A 13785-nucleotide genomic window follows, 5' to 3' on the forward strand; every position below is an offset into this window, starting at 1 on the left:
AAGTGCACAAAAGCTTCTCTAACTGTTTTGCTTCTGATTTTGACAAGCATGTGATCCGTGCATTTTTAATTAATGCATACTGTTCACCATCTGGTGCTGTGGCTAGAATATTCTGGACTTAGATAGATCCTCCATTAGAGCTGCAACTACATAGCTGTATTTAGTCTCACCTGCCGATATTTGTGAGAGGATAAACTGACTTTCTAGCTGGGCAAACCATAATAGAGGATTATGTTGCCAGAACAGTGGTGGTTTTATCGTCAACCTATTAATTGCTCTCGCAGCTGCCAGTTCAGTTGTGGCTGGTGAGTCATTCATTCCTGAGAACGAGTTCGGTGTAGCTGGCCTGAAAGTTACAAGTGTCAGTGTTGCGAAAGTGTGTGAAATGCTGAAGGCGGTGTGAACATGTCATAAGCGGTCCGGATCACCAAATATTTATTTCCACATACACTCGATAAAAGCTTCCAGTCATACAAACACAACAGCCATGCACAACATAAAGCATGGATGAACAAACAGAAAGTAAACTAAAGAACAATTACCATGATACATTTTGAAACTACCACTGCACAGAACGTTTATGCACCATTGAACATTTGTGGAGACAGAACGTCAGAACAGATCACTACAGACTCAAATAACCCACCTCAGCCTGATGTGATACAGAGGCACTCTCGAGCTAACTGTTAGAGAAGAAAGCCGGTGCTAACAGTTTCCCCACGGCGTCAACAATATGGAAAAGTCGAACAGTGCCAATGTCGACATGTAATTAGGGATGAACATGCCAAGAGGTGATGTTACGATGATGACAGGTCACACACCAGCCTACATACACTTTACAGTCTTCATCCAAGTTCAGCCACACAAAAGATTGCTTAACCAGCCTCACCACAGTTCGGACTCTGGTGTGGGACAAACTGTGTAGCATTGAGATTGCCTGTTGATGAAAGTTTGTTGTCATGGACAGGTATGCACTTGATGTAGAACCATCAAAATACAATGTTATGTTCAAATGAGATAGCTGGATGTGATGAAGCTGTTAACTGTTGGGGTATGCTAGCCTGCTGCCATGTTGCTAGGTGCGTCTTTTACTAGTTCATCTTGATCTGTGTGGGAAACAGTGTCTGCCAGCTCATTAAGTTCTCCATTGACATGAACAATACAAGCCGTGAACTGACCTATATAATGTGAATATTGCAGTTGGTATGTCTGACCTGCGACAAAAAGCATAGAGTAGTAGCTTACGATGAGTGGTCAGCATCAGTTGTTGGCTTTCCTGAGAGGGACTTTGTAACCAAAGAATATGAAGGGTTGTCATTTTTGAAGTTACAGATGTGTTAACCATCAGAGACAGGCACTTGCAGAACAGGTTGCAGCCTTTGCAATAGCAACATGCTTTGGTTTCAGCGAACCTCACAAGAACTTAGGGGAACAGTCAGACTGTGTGTTTACTTGCTGGGCAAAACACATCTATTTTCTCCACACTCTAAATTTAAAAAAAATTTTCTTACAGGTACCATCAAATGTTTATTGTCTCAGTTACACAAATGGAAGAAAAGCATCAATTTCCCCTCAATCCAGGCGAACTGGAGGCAGTCGTGGACAGTTTGTGTGCAGAGTCACTCAACATTTTAAAGAACAGGTAAGTTTTTCATACATGAGAACATTTTTAGGTTAGGCTTTACCATGACTGTTACTGACATTAAATGAAACAACAAGTTTACTGTTACCAGGTTTAAACCTTCGAAACGCGTCATGGAAAAAATAAAACGGTGACTGGTAACAGTAAACTTGTTGTTTCATTTAATATTTTCATACATGTATTTACTACATACATAGTTACACATAAATGTGTTTACACTTGTTCCTTGCATGACTGTATTCAAGAATTATAACCCTTAGTAACCATAAACTAAAATTTTTAAATAGGTCATTACTGATTAAGTGCTTCATATACATTAAACAATGAGAATGGACAAAAATAATGTACAGAAATTAGCTCCTTTAGAAAGATGCAGTGTAGAATGACCCAGAAAGAAGTGGACTGTTAAACTCGAACAGGCCAGATAGCCTAGACTGTAAAGATGATGATATATACTAAAGCTTAGTTACTGGTTATGAAGCATTCACTTTTTTGTAATTTATATAACATTACAATGTATTAAAAGTTGTGTTGCCAAATCACTAACTTCATTTAAACATTGCACTTCATTTTGCTGATAGAGTTGTCGTTGTCATAATTCAGAGCACAGTTTTCAGCATCTTTGGAGTTTATTTGATCTTTGCAAAAATGATGTTCCAAGAATGACTTTAAATATTCATGAACTGTTCTGAAGTGAACAAAATAATTGTTCACTGTGTAGCAGAAGATGTAACCATTATAACTTTTGCAGGAAATAGAGGTAAAAGAGAAAATTTAAAGGACTGATAGGGAATTTTTAAGATTTTAGCTACTGTCTTACAATGAAACTGTAACTTCTTTTCTCAAAGGCTGTGTTTATGACAGACAATAATCATGTTTTCTGTGTCCAGGTAGCAATTTGTAATATCCTCTTTTAGTAAATGAATTACATATATAAAGCAAGGGCATGCCATTTTCAGTATGACCACACCTAGTAAAGCCTTGTGTTGTTCAAAACAGCCTTTGAGTGACTTTGCAAGAGTTCCGCCGGATAAAGTTAGATGTTTTCTGGCACTGTAGAACACTCATCCACCTTATTCTTCAGAATGGAACTGTAATATTACTCACGTCTAATTCAGTGAGTAATCATAGATTTGAATCTAACTGTCAGATTTATTGTTGTATTTAAATACAATAGACCTTTTCAACAAAAGGACCTCAAATGACTCAATCTATGTAATATCGAATTGAAATTCCTTCCTAGCATTCTGTTCCAAACTGCTGGAGATGATGGTCATGTGTGCGTGCTTCTGTGAATGAGTATGTGAGTGTTTCTCTTTCTTCTCCTGCAAAGGTTGTGACTGAAAGCTAATGTGTATGTCTTTTAATTGTGCCTATCTGCAACGTAATGTGACATCTGTATGGTAAGTAGCAATCTATATTTTCCTTATATTGTTGACATTCCTTTTTAATGTTTTCCAAGGAAGGCTTCTCCTTGGAGTATTCCATTGAGTGATGTGTAGCACTGAGGTGAGGTGTGTTTGCAACACCTGTACTGAAATCAGAAAATGTTTCGCTGCATCCACAATACTACACAAAGTCCAACAAATACCTCGAATAGAAATTAGGAAATAGGGGCACAAACTTAATCTGCAGCATGTTACATGAATAATTTACTGATTTACAAAACTGAAACTTTAGTGAGAACTCATGTCAGTTCAGTACAACACAATAGCGCATTAGCTCAACCATAATCAATGCTGAAGTACAGAAATTTTAAATTGAAAAAATAGTCATGAGGATCTCTCAACCTTTATGACAAAAATAGTTTGTACATTGGAGGGGGACATCCCTGCATATTAAACATGGAAAAAAGGTGAAAAAAATAAGTCTATCTTTCGCAACTATGTCTTTATTAATTTTTTAACCGAACATATTTCATCTAATTATTAGAATAATAATCAGTTGTTGCTGATCTATGCTTGACACAATATCTGTGTCAACATACATACTCTGCAAGCCAATCATATGGTGCATGGAGGATGGTACCCTGTACCACTACTTGTCAAAGGGTACCATGTACTACTTTACTTTCTTGTACCACTTTGAAATAGAGTGAGGGAAATATGACTGCCTGTATGTTTCCTTATGAACCCTGATTTCTCTTATCTTGTCTTCCAGTCCTTAAGCAGACATATGTTGGTGGCAATGGTATCATTCTGGCTCTCTAAACTTTCTCAGTAGAGTTTCACAAAAACTACATCACATTCTCTGCAGGGATTCTCATTTGTGTTCGTGGAACATTTCCATAACGTTACAGTGTTGACTGAAACTACTGATAACAAACTGAGCAATGCCTCCAATTATTTCTTTAATCCAAACTGCCAGAGGTATCATTCCCTTGAGCTGTGTTCAAGAATGGGTTGTACAAATTTTCAGTATGCAGTCTCCTTTGAAGATGAGATACACTTTCCTAGAATTCTACCAAGAAACTGCATATGACCATTTGCCTTCCCTATAATAGACCTTACATGCTCATTCCATTTCATGTCCCTTTGCAACATTACATCTAGATACTTAACAGATGTGACTGTATGAGGCAGCATTTTGCACAGAGCATAACTTAATCATAGCTAACACTTGGTTCAAGAATCGTAAAAGAAGGTTGTGTACCTGGAAGAATCCTGGAGATACTAAAAGGTATCAGATAGATTATATAATGGTAAGACAGAGATTTAGGAACCAGGTTTTAAATTGTAAGACATTTACAGGGGCAGATGTGGACTCTGACCACAATCTACTGGTTATGAACTGCAGATTGAAACTGAAGAAACTGCAAAAAGGTGGGAATTTAAAGAGATGGGACCTGGATAAACTGAAAGAGCCAGAGGTTGTAGAGAGTTTCAGGGAGAGCATATGGGAACAATTGACAGGAATGGGGGAAAGAAATACAGTATAAGAAGAATGGGTAGCTCTGAGGGATGAAGTAGTGAAGGCAGCAGACGATCAAGTAGGTAAAAAGACGAGGGCTAGTAGAAATCCTTGGGTAACAGAAGAAATATTGAATTTAATTGATGAAAGGAGAAAACATAAAAATGCAATAAATGAAGCAGGCAAAAAGGAATACAAACGTCTCAAAAATGAGATTGACAGGAAGTGCAAAATGGCTAAGCAGGGATGGCTAGAGGACAAATGTAAGGATGTAGAGGCTTGTCTCACTAGGGGTAAGATAGATACTGCCTACAGCAAAATTAAAGAGACCTTTGGAGAGAAGAGAACCACTTGTATGAATATCAAGAGCTCAGATGGCAACCCAGTTCCAAGCAAAGAAGGGAAGGCAGAAAGGTGGAAGGAGTATATAGAGGTTTTATACAAGGGCGATGTACTTGAGGACAATATTATGGAAATGGAAGAGGATGTAGATGAAGACGACATGGGAGATAAGATACTGCATGAAGAGTTTGACAGAGCACTGAAAGACCTGAGTCGAAACAAGGCCCCGGGAGTAGACAACATTCCATTAGAACTACTGATGGGTTTGGGAGAACCAGTCATGACAAAACTCTACCATCTGGTGAGCAAGATGTATGAGACAGGCGAAATACCCACAGACTTCAAGAAGAATATAATAATTCCAATCCCACAGAAAGCAGGTGTTGACAGATGTGAAAATTACCGAACTATCAGTTTAATAATCCACAGCTGCAAAATACTAACGCGGATTCTTTACAGACGAATGGAAAAACTGGTAGAAGCGGACCTTGGGGAAGATCAGTTTGGATTCTGTAGAAATGTTGGAACATGTGAGGCAATACTAACCTTACGACTTATCTTAGAAGAAAGATTAAGAAAAGGCAAACCTACGTTTCTAGCATTTGTAGACTTAGAGAAAGCTTTTGAAAATGTTAACTGGAATACTCTCTTTCAAATTCTGAAGGTGGCAGGGGTAATATACAGGGAGCGAAAGGCTATTTACAATTTGTACAGAAACCAGGTTGCAGTTATAAGAGTCGAAGGGCATGAAAGGGAAGCAGTGGTTGGGAAAGGAGTGAGACAGGGTTGTAGCCTCTCCCCGATGTTATTCAATCTGTATATTGAGCAAGCAGTAAAGGAAACAAAAGAAAAATTTGGAGTAGGTATTAAAATTCATGGAGAAGAAGTAAAAACTTTGAGGTTCGCCGATGACCTTGTAATTCTGTCAGAGACAGCAAAGGACTTGGAAGAGCAGTTGAACGGAATGGACAGTGTCTTGAAAGGAGGATATAAGATGAACATCAACAAAAGCAAAACAAGGATAATGAAATGTAGTCAAATTAAATCGGGTGATGCTGAGGGAATTAAATTAGGAAATGAGACACTTAAAGTAGTAAAGGAGTTTTGCTATTTAGGGAGTAAAATAACTGATGATTGTCGAAGTAGAGAGGATATAAAATGTAGACTGGCAATGGCAGGGAAATCGTTTCTGAAGAAGAGAAATTTGTTAACGTCGAGTATAGATTTAAGTGTCAGGAAGTCGTTTCTGAAAGTATTTGTATGGTGTGTAGCCATGTATGGAAGTGAAACATGGACGATAGCTAGTTTGGACAAGAAGAGAGTAGAAGCTTTCGAAATGTGGTGGTACAGAAGAATGCTGAAGATAAGGTGGGTAGATCACGTAACTAATGAGGAGGTATTGAATAGGATTGGGGAGAAGAGAAGTTTGTGGCACAACTTGACTAGAAGAAGGGATCGGTTGGTAGGACATGTTTTGAGGCATCAAGGGATCACAAATTTAGCATTGGAGGGCAGCGTGGAGGGTAAAAATCGCAGAGGGAGACCAAGAGATGAATACACGAAGCAGATTCGGAAGGATGTAGGTTGCAGTAGGTACTGGGAGATGAAGAAGCTTGCACAGGATAGAGTGGCATGGAGAGCTCCATCAAACCAGTCTCAGGACTGAAGACCACAACAACAACAACATGCTCATTCCATTTCATGTCCCTTTGCAACATTACATCTAGATACTTAACAGATGTGACTGTATGAGGCAGCACACCATTAACACTGTATTCAAACATTGTCAGATTGCTTTTCCTATTCATCTTTATTAAATTATGTTTTCACCAAATTTAGAATAACTTACCACTCGTCACACCAAATAGAAATTCTGTACAAGTCATCTCAGATCCTCGTACAGTCACTAGAAGACGACACTTTCCTGTACTCTACAGTATCGTCAGCAGTTGCACATTACTACTCATCTCATCTGTCAGATCATTTACGTAAATTATATAGAACAAGAGCAGTCCTATTAAATTTCCCTGGGGCAGTCAATTAATTAGTGGGTTACATGTTCTGTAAATCGTTTGAAAGACTCTTTTATCAAAAATGATGACAAAAATAAATGTAAATGCTGTGTGGCTAGGGCCTCCCGACGGGTAGACCATTCGCCTGGTGCAAGTCTTTCGAGTTGACACCACTTCAGTGACTCGCGTGTCGATGGGGATGAAATAATGATGATAAGGACAACACAACACCCAGTCCCTGAGCAGAGTAACTCTCCGACCCAGCCAGGAATCGAACCCGGGCCGGTAGGTATGACATTCCATCATTCTGACCACTCAACTACCAGGGCCGGACAAATGATGTTAAATGAGTCAGTGTACAGCATATGTAAACATGATTACTGTTAACATCAAAGAACACGTTATCATTTTATTCCTACTCAAGCAACTATGCATAAAAACAAGGTGTTGTTTTACTGGTTACCAGTTCTTAAGCAGAAATTTGTCAATGGAATAGAATGAGTTATCCAGGAGAATAATTTTAAAGTAGATTTAAAACTTGCTTTTCTACCTGTGAGGCATTTTATGTTACTGGGCAAATGATCAAAAATTGTTATTGCTGCATATTTAACTCATCTCTGAACCACTAACAGCTTTAACAATGGGTAATAAAAGTCATTATTCCTCTAGTGTTGTAGCTATGTACATCACTGTTCTTAAATTGTGATGGATTATTTATGATAATACCATTGTCTCTGACAAACAGTGTGTGGGGGGGTTCTATTAAGTGAGGTCTTCAAGCAATGCACATATATCTGTGAACCTATTTTGTACAGTCAAACTGTTGTTAATGTGCTGCAGTGTGATGGTGTACCGAATGCCGTGCATAAATCTAGGAACAGAGACTCAGCTCATTGCCCTTCATCCACAGTTTGCAGGATATCATACAGTATAAGAGAAACTCGAATTTCACATGACCGATGCTTTTTAAAATCTGTGTCAATATGTGATTATAAGGATTGTGCAGCAAACTGACAGTAAGGATAGCAGCCTTTAGCAGTGAACACCTCTGCCATACTGTGTCGCGTACCTCAAGTGGGGAAACGGTCTTGTCCACAGTAGAACAATGCAATGACATCTGGAATACCACAGCCTGTCAGCACAGCAAATACTGTCACGGTTTCCCTCGAGGCAGCAACAGAGATAAAAACAGTGAGATGGTGTGCTGAGCTATCATACTGGACAGGGGTATCCTTTTCTATGAATCTCAGTTCTGCATACAGTGTCAAGAATCACTCATCCATTCATCATTATTGAACAGGTCTAGCAGCTAGTGCAGTTGTACAGTTACACGGATATGTTACCTACGATTCGTGTAGCTGGTAATCGAGACAGGAGCTTTCTGTGACGTTATCTTTTGAGACCGCACGTCACCTGTACTCTCTTGCCCCACCTCGATACATAGGATATTTCACTGTCAAGTGTTCTGAATGTCTCGCCATGTGGTGCTGAGAGACTACCACACCACCACTTGTCAGCCACAGTGACTTGACAAATTCTGGCACAGAGTCGAAGTGACAGTGTACACATGAAGCCCCTTGAACATGGCCGTCATCTTTGGAGATGGTAATGTCTTAGCATAGTCGTTGGGAAACAGAAGGTAGGGCAACACTTGTTAACTACTGTTCATTTAAACATCGCAGTTCACATTCATGATAAGCTGCATCAGTGGATTTGAGTCACGTTACAAAAAACACCTCTAAAAGTTCACAGGGCACCTCTGGCCCAAATTACACCCTCCCACACTGCAGGTCAAACTCGTTGTTGAGCCACTGGTGCACTCGATGCCTCACATCATTTGAAAAGAGGAAAAATTGCGACTCAGCAGATAACACCTGCGCCACCGGTCAGATACTTCCAAGTTCATGTTGTTCGGCCTGTCAGAGACGTGCAGTTTTACATACTTGCTGCTGTGAGTGGTGACCTTTTGCAGGATATCCGACTCCAGATGCCTATTACTTGCTCTCCCCTTCATTAGTCGAGATAAATGTGGATTCACTGACAACAGCAGTTACTGTCAGGTTCTGAATGAGTCGTCATCAACAGTGCATGACACTCGTCCCCAGTCCCTGTTGATTAGGACCTTTTTGCAACTGTTGTTGTTGCGTTGTGTTATACGGCTACATCATTCACTTATACACATTCAACAGTCCACTTTGATACACTGATCTGCCATTTATGCCATTCTGCTACGTCCCCCCGTTGACTGCTGATTCCATACAACCTACTGGTCCAGGCACGCACACCCACACACACACACACACGCACACACAAACACACACACACACACACACACACACACACACACACACACACACACAACCCTCTACTCCACTACCATACTTGTGTCAGCAGGGAGGGATCACGTGAGTATCTGGTATCGGATCTCTGCTCTCCAACATGTGCCGGAATGACCTGAGAGCTGCTGTAAATTGACTTATAAAGAGTAGATGTACATATGTAAAAACTGTGGAATGTTTAATAGTTTAAAGCAAATTCACAATTCCAATAAAATGAATACAAGACAGGAATATTGAAAAGACTTCGGAAAGATATTAGGTATGAAAGATGTAAAAGGCATCGCTGACACTAACATGCACTGCACAAAAAGTGAAGCACCAGGAAACAGTGACAGGTGTCAGTGTATCTTTTGTACACGTACACAACCTCTGTGAGTTTGTAAATGGCTAGAATTGCAATTTCTTGAACACAGCTACTGTCTGAACTGATACATGACCAAAATGTCAACAGAACAATATTGTGCCATCAATTTATGACACAAACTGGGAGAACATGGAATGGAGGATCTCTTATCGGGGCGGAAAGAGGAATTGCTTGGGAAAGTATGGCAAGTAGAAAGGAGTACAAAGATAAAGGATATAGTGGGCAGAGAGTAGGTGGAGCTACAGTACATGACATTGATCTAGCCCTGCAATTATTATAACCTCTACATTCTCTCTCATCCCATATGACCTTATGCCATGGGTACCAGACACAGATTTAGTGGTAGATAAACATTTTTGTTAGGGGTGGGGGAATAAAGCAGAACATGTCAATGGAGAAATAAAAAAGATATACTGTTCTGGATAACTTCATTCACAGTTAACTACACAAATTAATACAAATGCCGAGAGCTCACTTAAACTGCGTTGAAAGTGAAAGAGTGCAGTACTTAGCTTGACATGTATGAAAGGTGCTGCTGTTCTGCTAACAAGGGGGTCCTTCATCCAGTGCTGTATGACAGTGAGCCGTCACTAAACAAACATTATACCTGCAATCTGTTAAGCTGTGTCATTGGCCTCTGGTGTGTGGCTTTTGGGTTTCAAGACACAGCTGCCTGTGGGACAGTTCTGACACATCTCCCTCAGTTTGAGATAAAAAACTTGTGCTAACTGCTACTTTCTGTAACATAATTCTTGTTCCATATTCTGTGAGATTCCGGGATTGCAGCCAGATCATGTTGACTTTTTGCCACAATATTTCGGGTGGTAACCGTCCAGCCATTTTCAGGTGAGTGTCCGCCACTGGTGGACTGGACGCAGCTGCAATCCTGAAACCTCATAGAATATTCAGCACGCCGGGAAAACTTCAAGAATCACTTCATGTTCCATGTCCATATAAAACTTCAATTAACTTCCATTCCTCACATAGGTGACAAATGATTTTTGTTAAAATCACCACAAGTGATTGAATTTGTGGTCTCTGCTTACCAATTACTGTTTCTCCATGTTCTTTCTCCTTTCTTTCATCAATTTTCCTCTTGGTTTTCATCACCACCATGCTTTGTGGTGGTTTCCTATTCTGTATATACCAAAAATAACATCCCTCCCCAAGGTCTCCAGTCACCAGCATAAAGAATTGTATTGGTACCAGTTTACTGGTCTCTGCTCTTGCAGTGCTGTTGATTGGAACTGGATGTGAATGCATTAAAATGTGACTGAGGGAGGGACATTGTCTCTCCAGAAAGATGCCTGGCAACTCTTTCATAGGTAACCATGGTGTGAACACCCACCCAGTTAGCCATGCGGTCTAACGCACTGCTTTCCGGGCAGGAAGGCATGCCGGTCCCTTGTATGAATCCGCTTGGTGGATTAGTGTCAAGGTCCGGTGTGCCGCGCTGTCTGTGGATGGTTTTTAAGGTGATTTTCCATCTGCCTCGTTGAATGCGGGCTGGTTCCCCTTCTTCTGCCTCATTTACAGTATGTAGGCAATTGCTGTGCAAACACTTTCTCCACATATGCGTACACCATAATTACTCTGGCATGCAAACATTGGGGTTTCACTCGTGTGGTGTGAGACGTTCCCGGGAAGGGTCCACTGGGGGCTGAACCACACAATAACCCTGGGTTTGGTGTGGGATGGCAGTTGGGGTGAGTGGACTGCAGCAGCCTGCTGTTGGGTTGTGTCCCACTGCGGGCTACGGTGGGGACAAAGCCTCTCCGTCATTTCTTGGTCTCCAGTTCAATACAATACAATGGTGTGAACACACATTACTTGGAATCCAAGATGTGTAGTTTCACTTGTTGCCCTCTCTTTAAAAATTGTTCAAAAAATGGTTCAAAGGGCTGTGAGCACTATGGGACTTAACATCTGAGGTCATCAGTCCCCTAGAACTTAGAACTAGTAAAACCTAACTAACCTGAGGACATCACACACATCCATGCCTGAGGCAGGATTCAAACCTGTGACCGTAGTGGTCGTGCGGCTCCAGACTGAAGTGCCTAGGACCACTCGGCTACACCGGCCTGCTTAAAAATTGTATGATTTGCATATGGTAGGGCTGGGATGAATGGTAGTGGTTCATTGCATGGATGAGTTTTTGTAGTATTTGGAAGCATACCGTGGAATATTGATAACATTTCCGCATTTTGAGAAAGGGAAAGTCATAGTGTAATAATCTGATATGTATTCACGATTTGGTGGGTACTGGGTGATTTATTTTTGACTTAATTAACATGGGTACCACATCATTGTTTTAGTATTCATAGAGTTTGTGTTCAGTAGGTATTATTACAATGAATATAAATGTTTGATGAAGCCGCAGGGAGGAGGGAGGACAACACACTTAGGGGAGTAAAGATACTGCTTGTTGCAAGTTTGATGCAGACCAGATTTTGAATGCATTCCTTGAAGAGATAGATGTTAACATCCAGGAAGGTGACTTCCTGTTTTGAGAAGAAGAAGGTGGATTTTTTTAGTTGGGAAGTTGTAGGATGTGGGCTAAAACATCTTCAATACAAGTCCAGACTGCAGCAGGCTCATCATCTGAGTGTTGATTATTAGTCATGTCTCCTTTTTGTTACTAATTTAAGGTTTCCTAATCATACATGTCAAATCCATCACTCCTTTCACTGAAATTCAGGTGTGGTATGTGTCTCACAGCCAGTTCATTATTACTGTGTTCTTCATTTGCTGTATCCTGTTTGAATACATATTATTGTTCAATGGCAATGTTTTATTCTGTTATAGGTGGTTGATCCAGTGTGCTGAGATCCTTCTGCACCTTCGCGATAGTTGTCATTATTACTGTGTTCTTCATTTGCTGTATCCTGTTTGAATACATATTATTGTTCAATGACAATGTTTTATTCTGTTATAGATGGTTGATCCAGTGTGCTGAGATCCTTCTGCACCTTCGTGATAGTTGGCGGCAGCTAGTACCAGAGCATGCTGGGGAGTCACTGCAGTTAGTTCAAAAATTTTTCAACAGCATTTCCAGCCTTATGTCCAAACAATTGCATGAGCTAGTTATGCGATCACTGAACCACATTCTGGAACTTATAATGCAGTTCGAGGTATTGAAAAAATAATATTACAGTCATTTTAGTTATGATTTTATTTATTTGTTTGTGTACACGCGCGCACACACACACACACACACACAGAGAGAGAGAGAGAGAGAGAGAGAGAGAGAGAGAGAGAGAGAGAGAGAGCAAACTAGCTTTGGTCTTCCAACCATCTTGGTTCCTTGCTTTAGCCTGCTACTGCAGAATAATAGAATAATAATTCAACAGTAAAACATAAATGAGGCAATAAAATCAAAATAAAACTTTAGTTCCAAAGAAACTATGCTATTTACAACAACAAAATGCAGCACACACACAAGTGTCTGCCAACAACAAAATGTGTCAAAGGCTACAAGATGAAGATAATGCAATACTTTGTAATAACAAACTGCTTTTGATGAGCATGATGTCACAGGTGTTCACAATTCTAATAGGCCACAAGAAAATATTGCGAATGATGGTTTGAGAAGCATTACTTTCAAAGTGAATTTCTTTTTACATAGGATGAATTATCATACGTGTGAGAATGGGCAATGAATTTCTTGAATCATGGAGCATTTGACTGTCATTCAAAACTTAACCCTTTGAAGACCAGCCATTGAGCCATTATTTAAAATTTTACTGGCTTATTTGTGTTATATATTTTTAAAGGGTAACACATGCTTTAAAAGACCACACTTCGAGGTTAGTTTTTCATATTTATTTTAGTTCTTTCATACATTGTAAATTATGAAATAACGATGCCAAAAATATAATTATCCTTCAAAAAAGAGTGAGTTCAGTTCTTGAGCAATTTCACATGTAACTAGCTTTCAAGAAGTTGAAGTGCTGGATGGAACATGTATTCAGTAAGGTAACTCATGAAATGTTCGGTGCATAGCTGTGAAATTTATTCTCGTTGTTGTCAGAAATATTCAGCTGCTGCAAATCATGCTGCAGTCTTAGGATCCTGCATAATCACACGTTTGAGGGAGTGAGGGGGCAGTGAAAAATTTTTGACAACCAATGTCATATGTGAAAGCTTAGCTCTACTTGGAGCTGTACTGTATGTACA

General features: G+C 40.0%; 1 protein-coding gene across 1 annotated transcript in view; it reads left to right on the top strand.

The window, feature by feature from the left end:
• Positions 1-13785, top strand: part of LOC124776158 (dynein axonemal heavy chain 3) — a 1197897-nt gene that overhangs the window by 52507 nt on the left and 1131605 nt on the right. Inside the window, exons 6-7 of the mRNA XM_047250998.1 lie at positions 1514-1642; positions 12545-12740. Coding sequence (XP_047106954.1) covers positions 1514-1642; positions 12545-12740 — 325 coding nt within the window. The remainder of the gene's footprint in view (positions 1-1513; positions 1643-12544; positions 12741-13785) is intronic.

Source organism: Schistocerca piceifrons, chromosome 2 (genome assembly GCF_021461385.2).
Source record: "Schistocerca piceifrons isolate TAMUIC-IGC-003096 chromosome 2, iqSchPice1.1, whole genome shotgun sequence".
NCBI lineage: Eukaryota > Metazoa > Arthropoda > Insecta > Orthoptera > Acrididae > Schistocerca > Schistocerca piceifrons.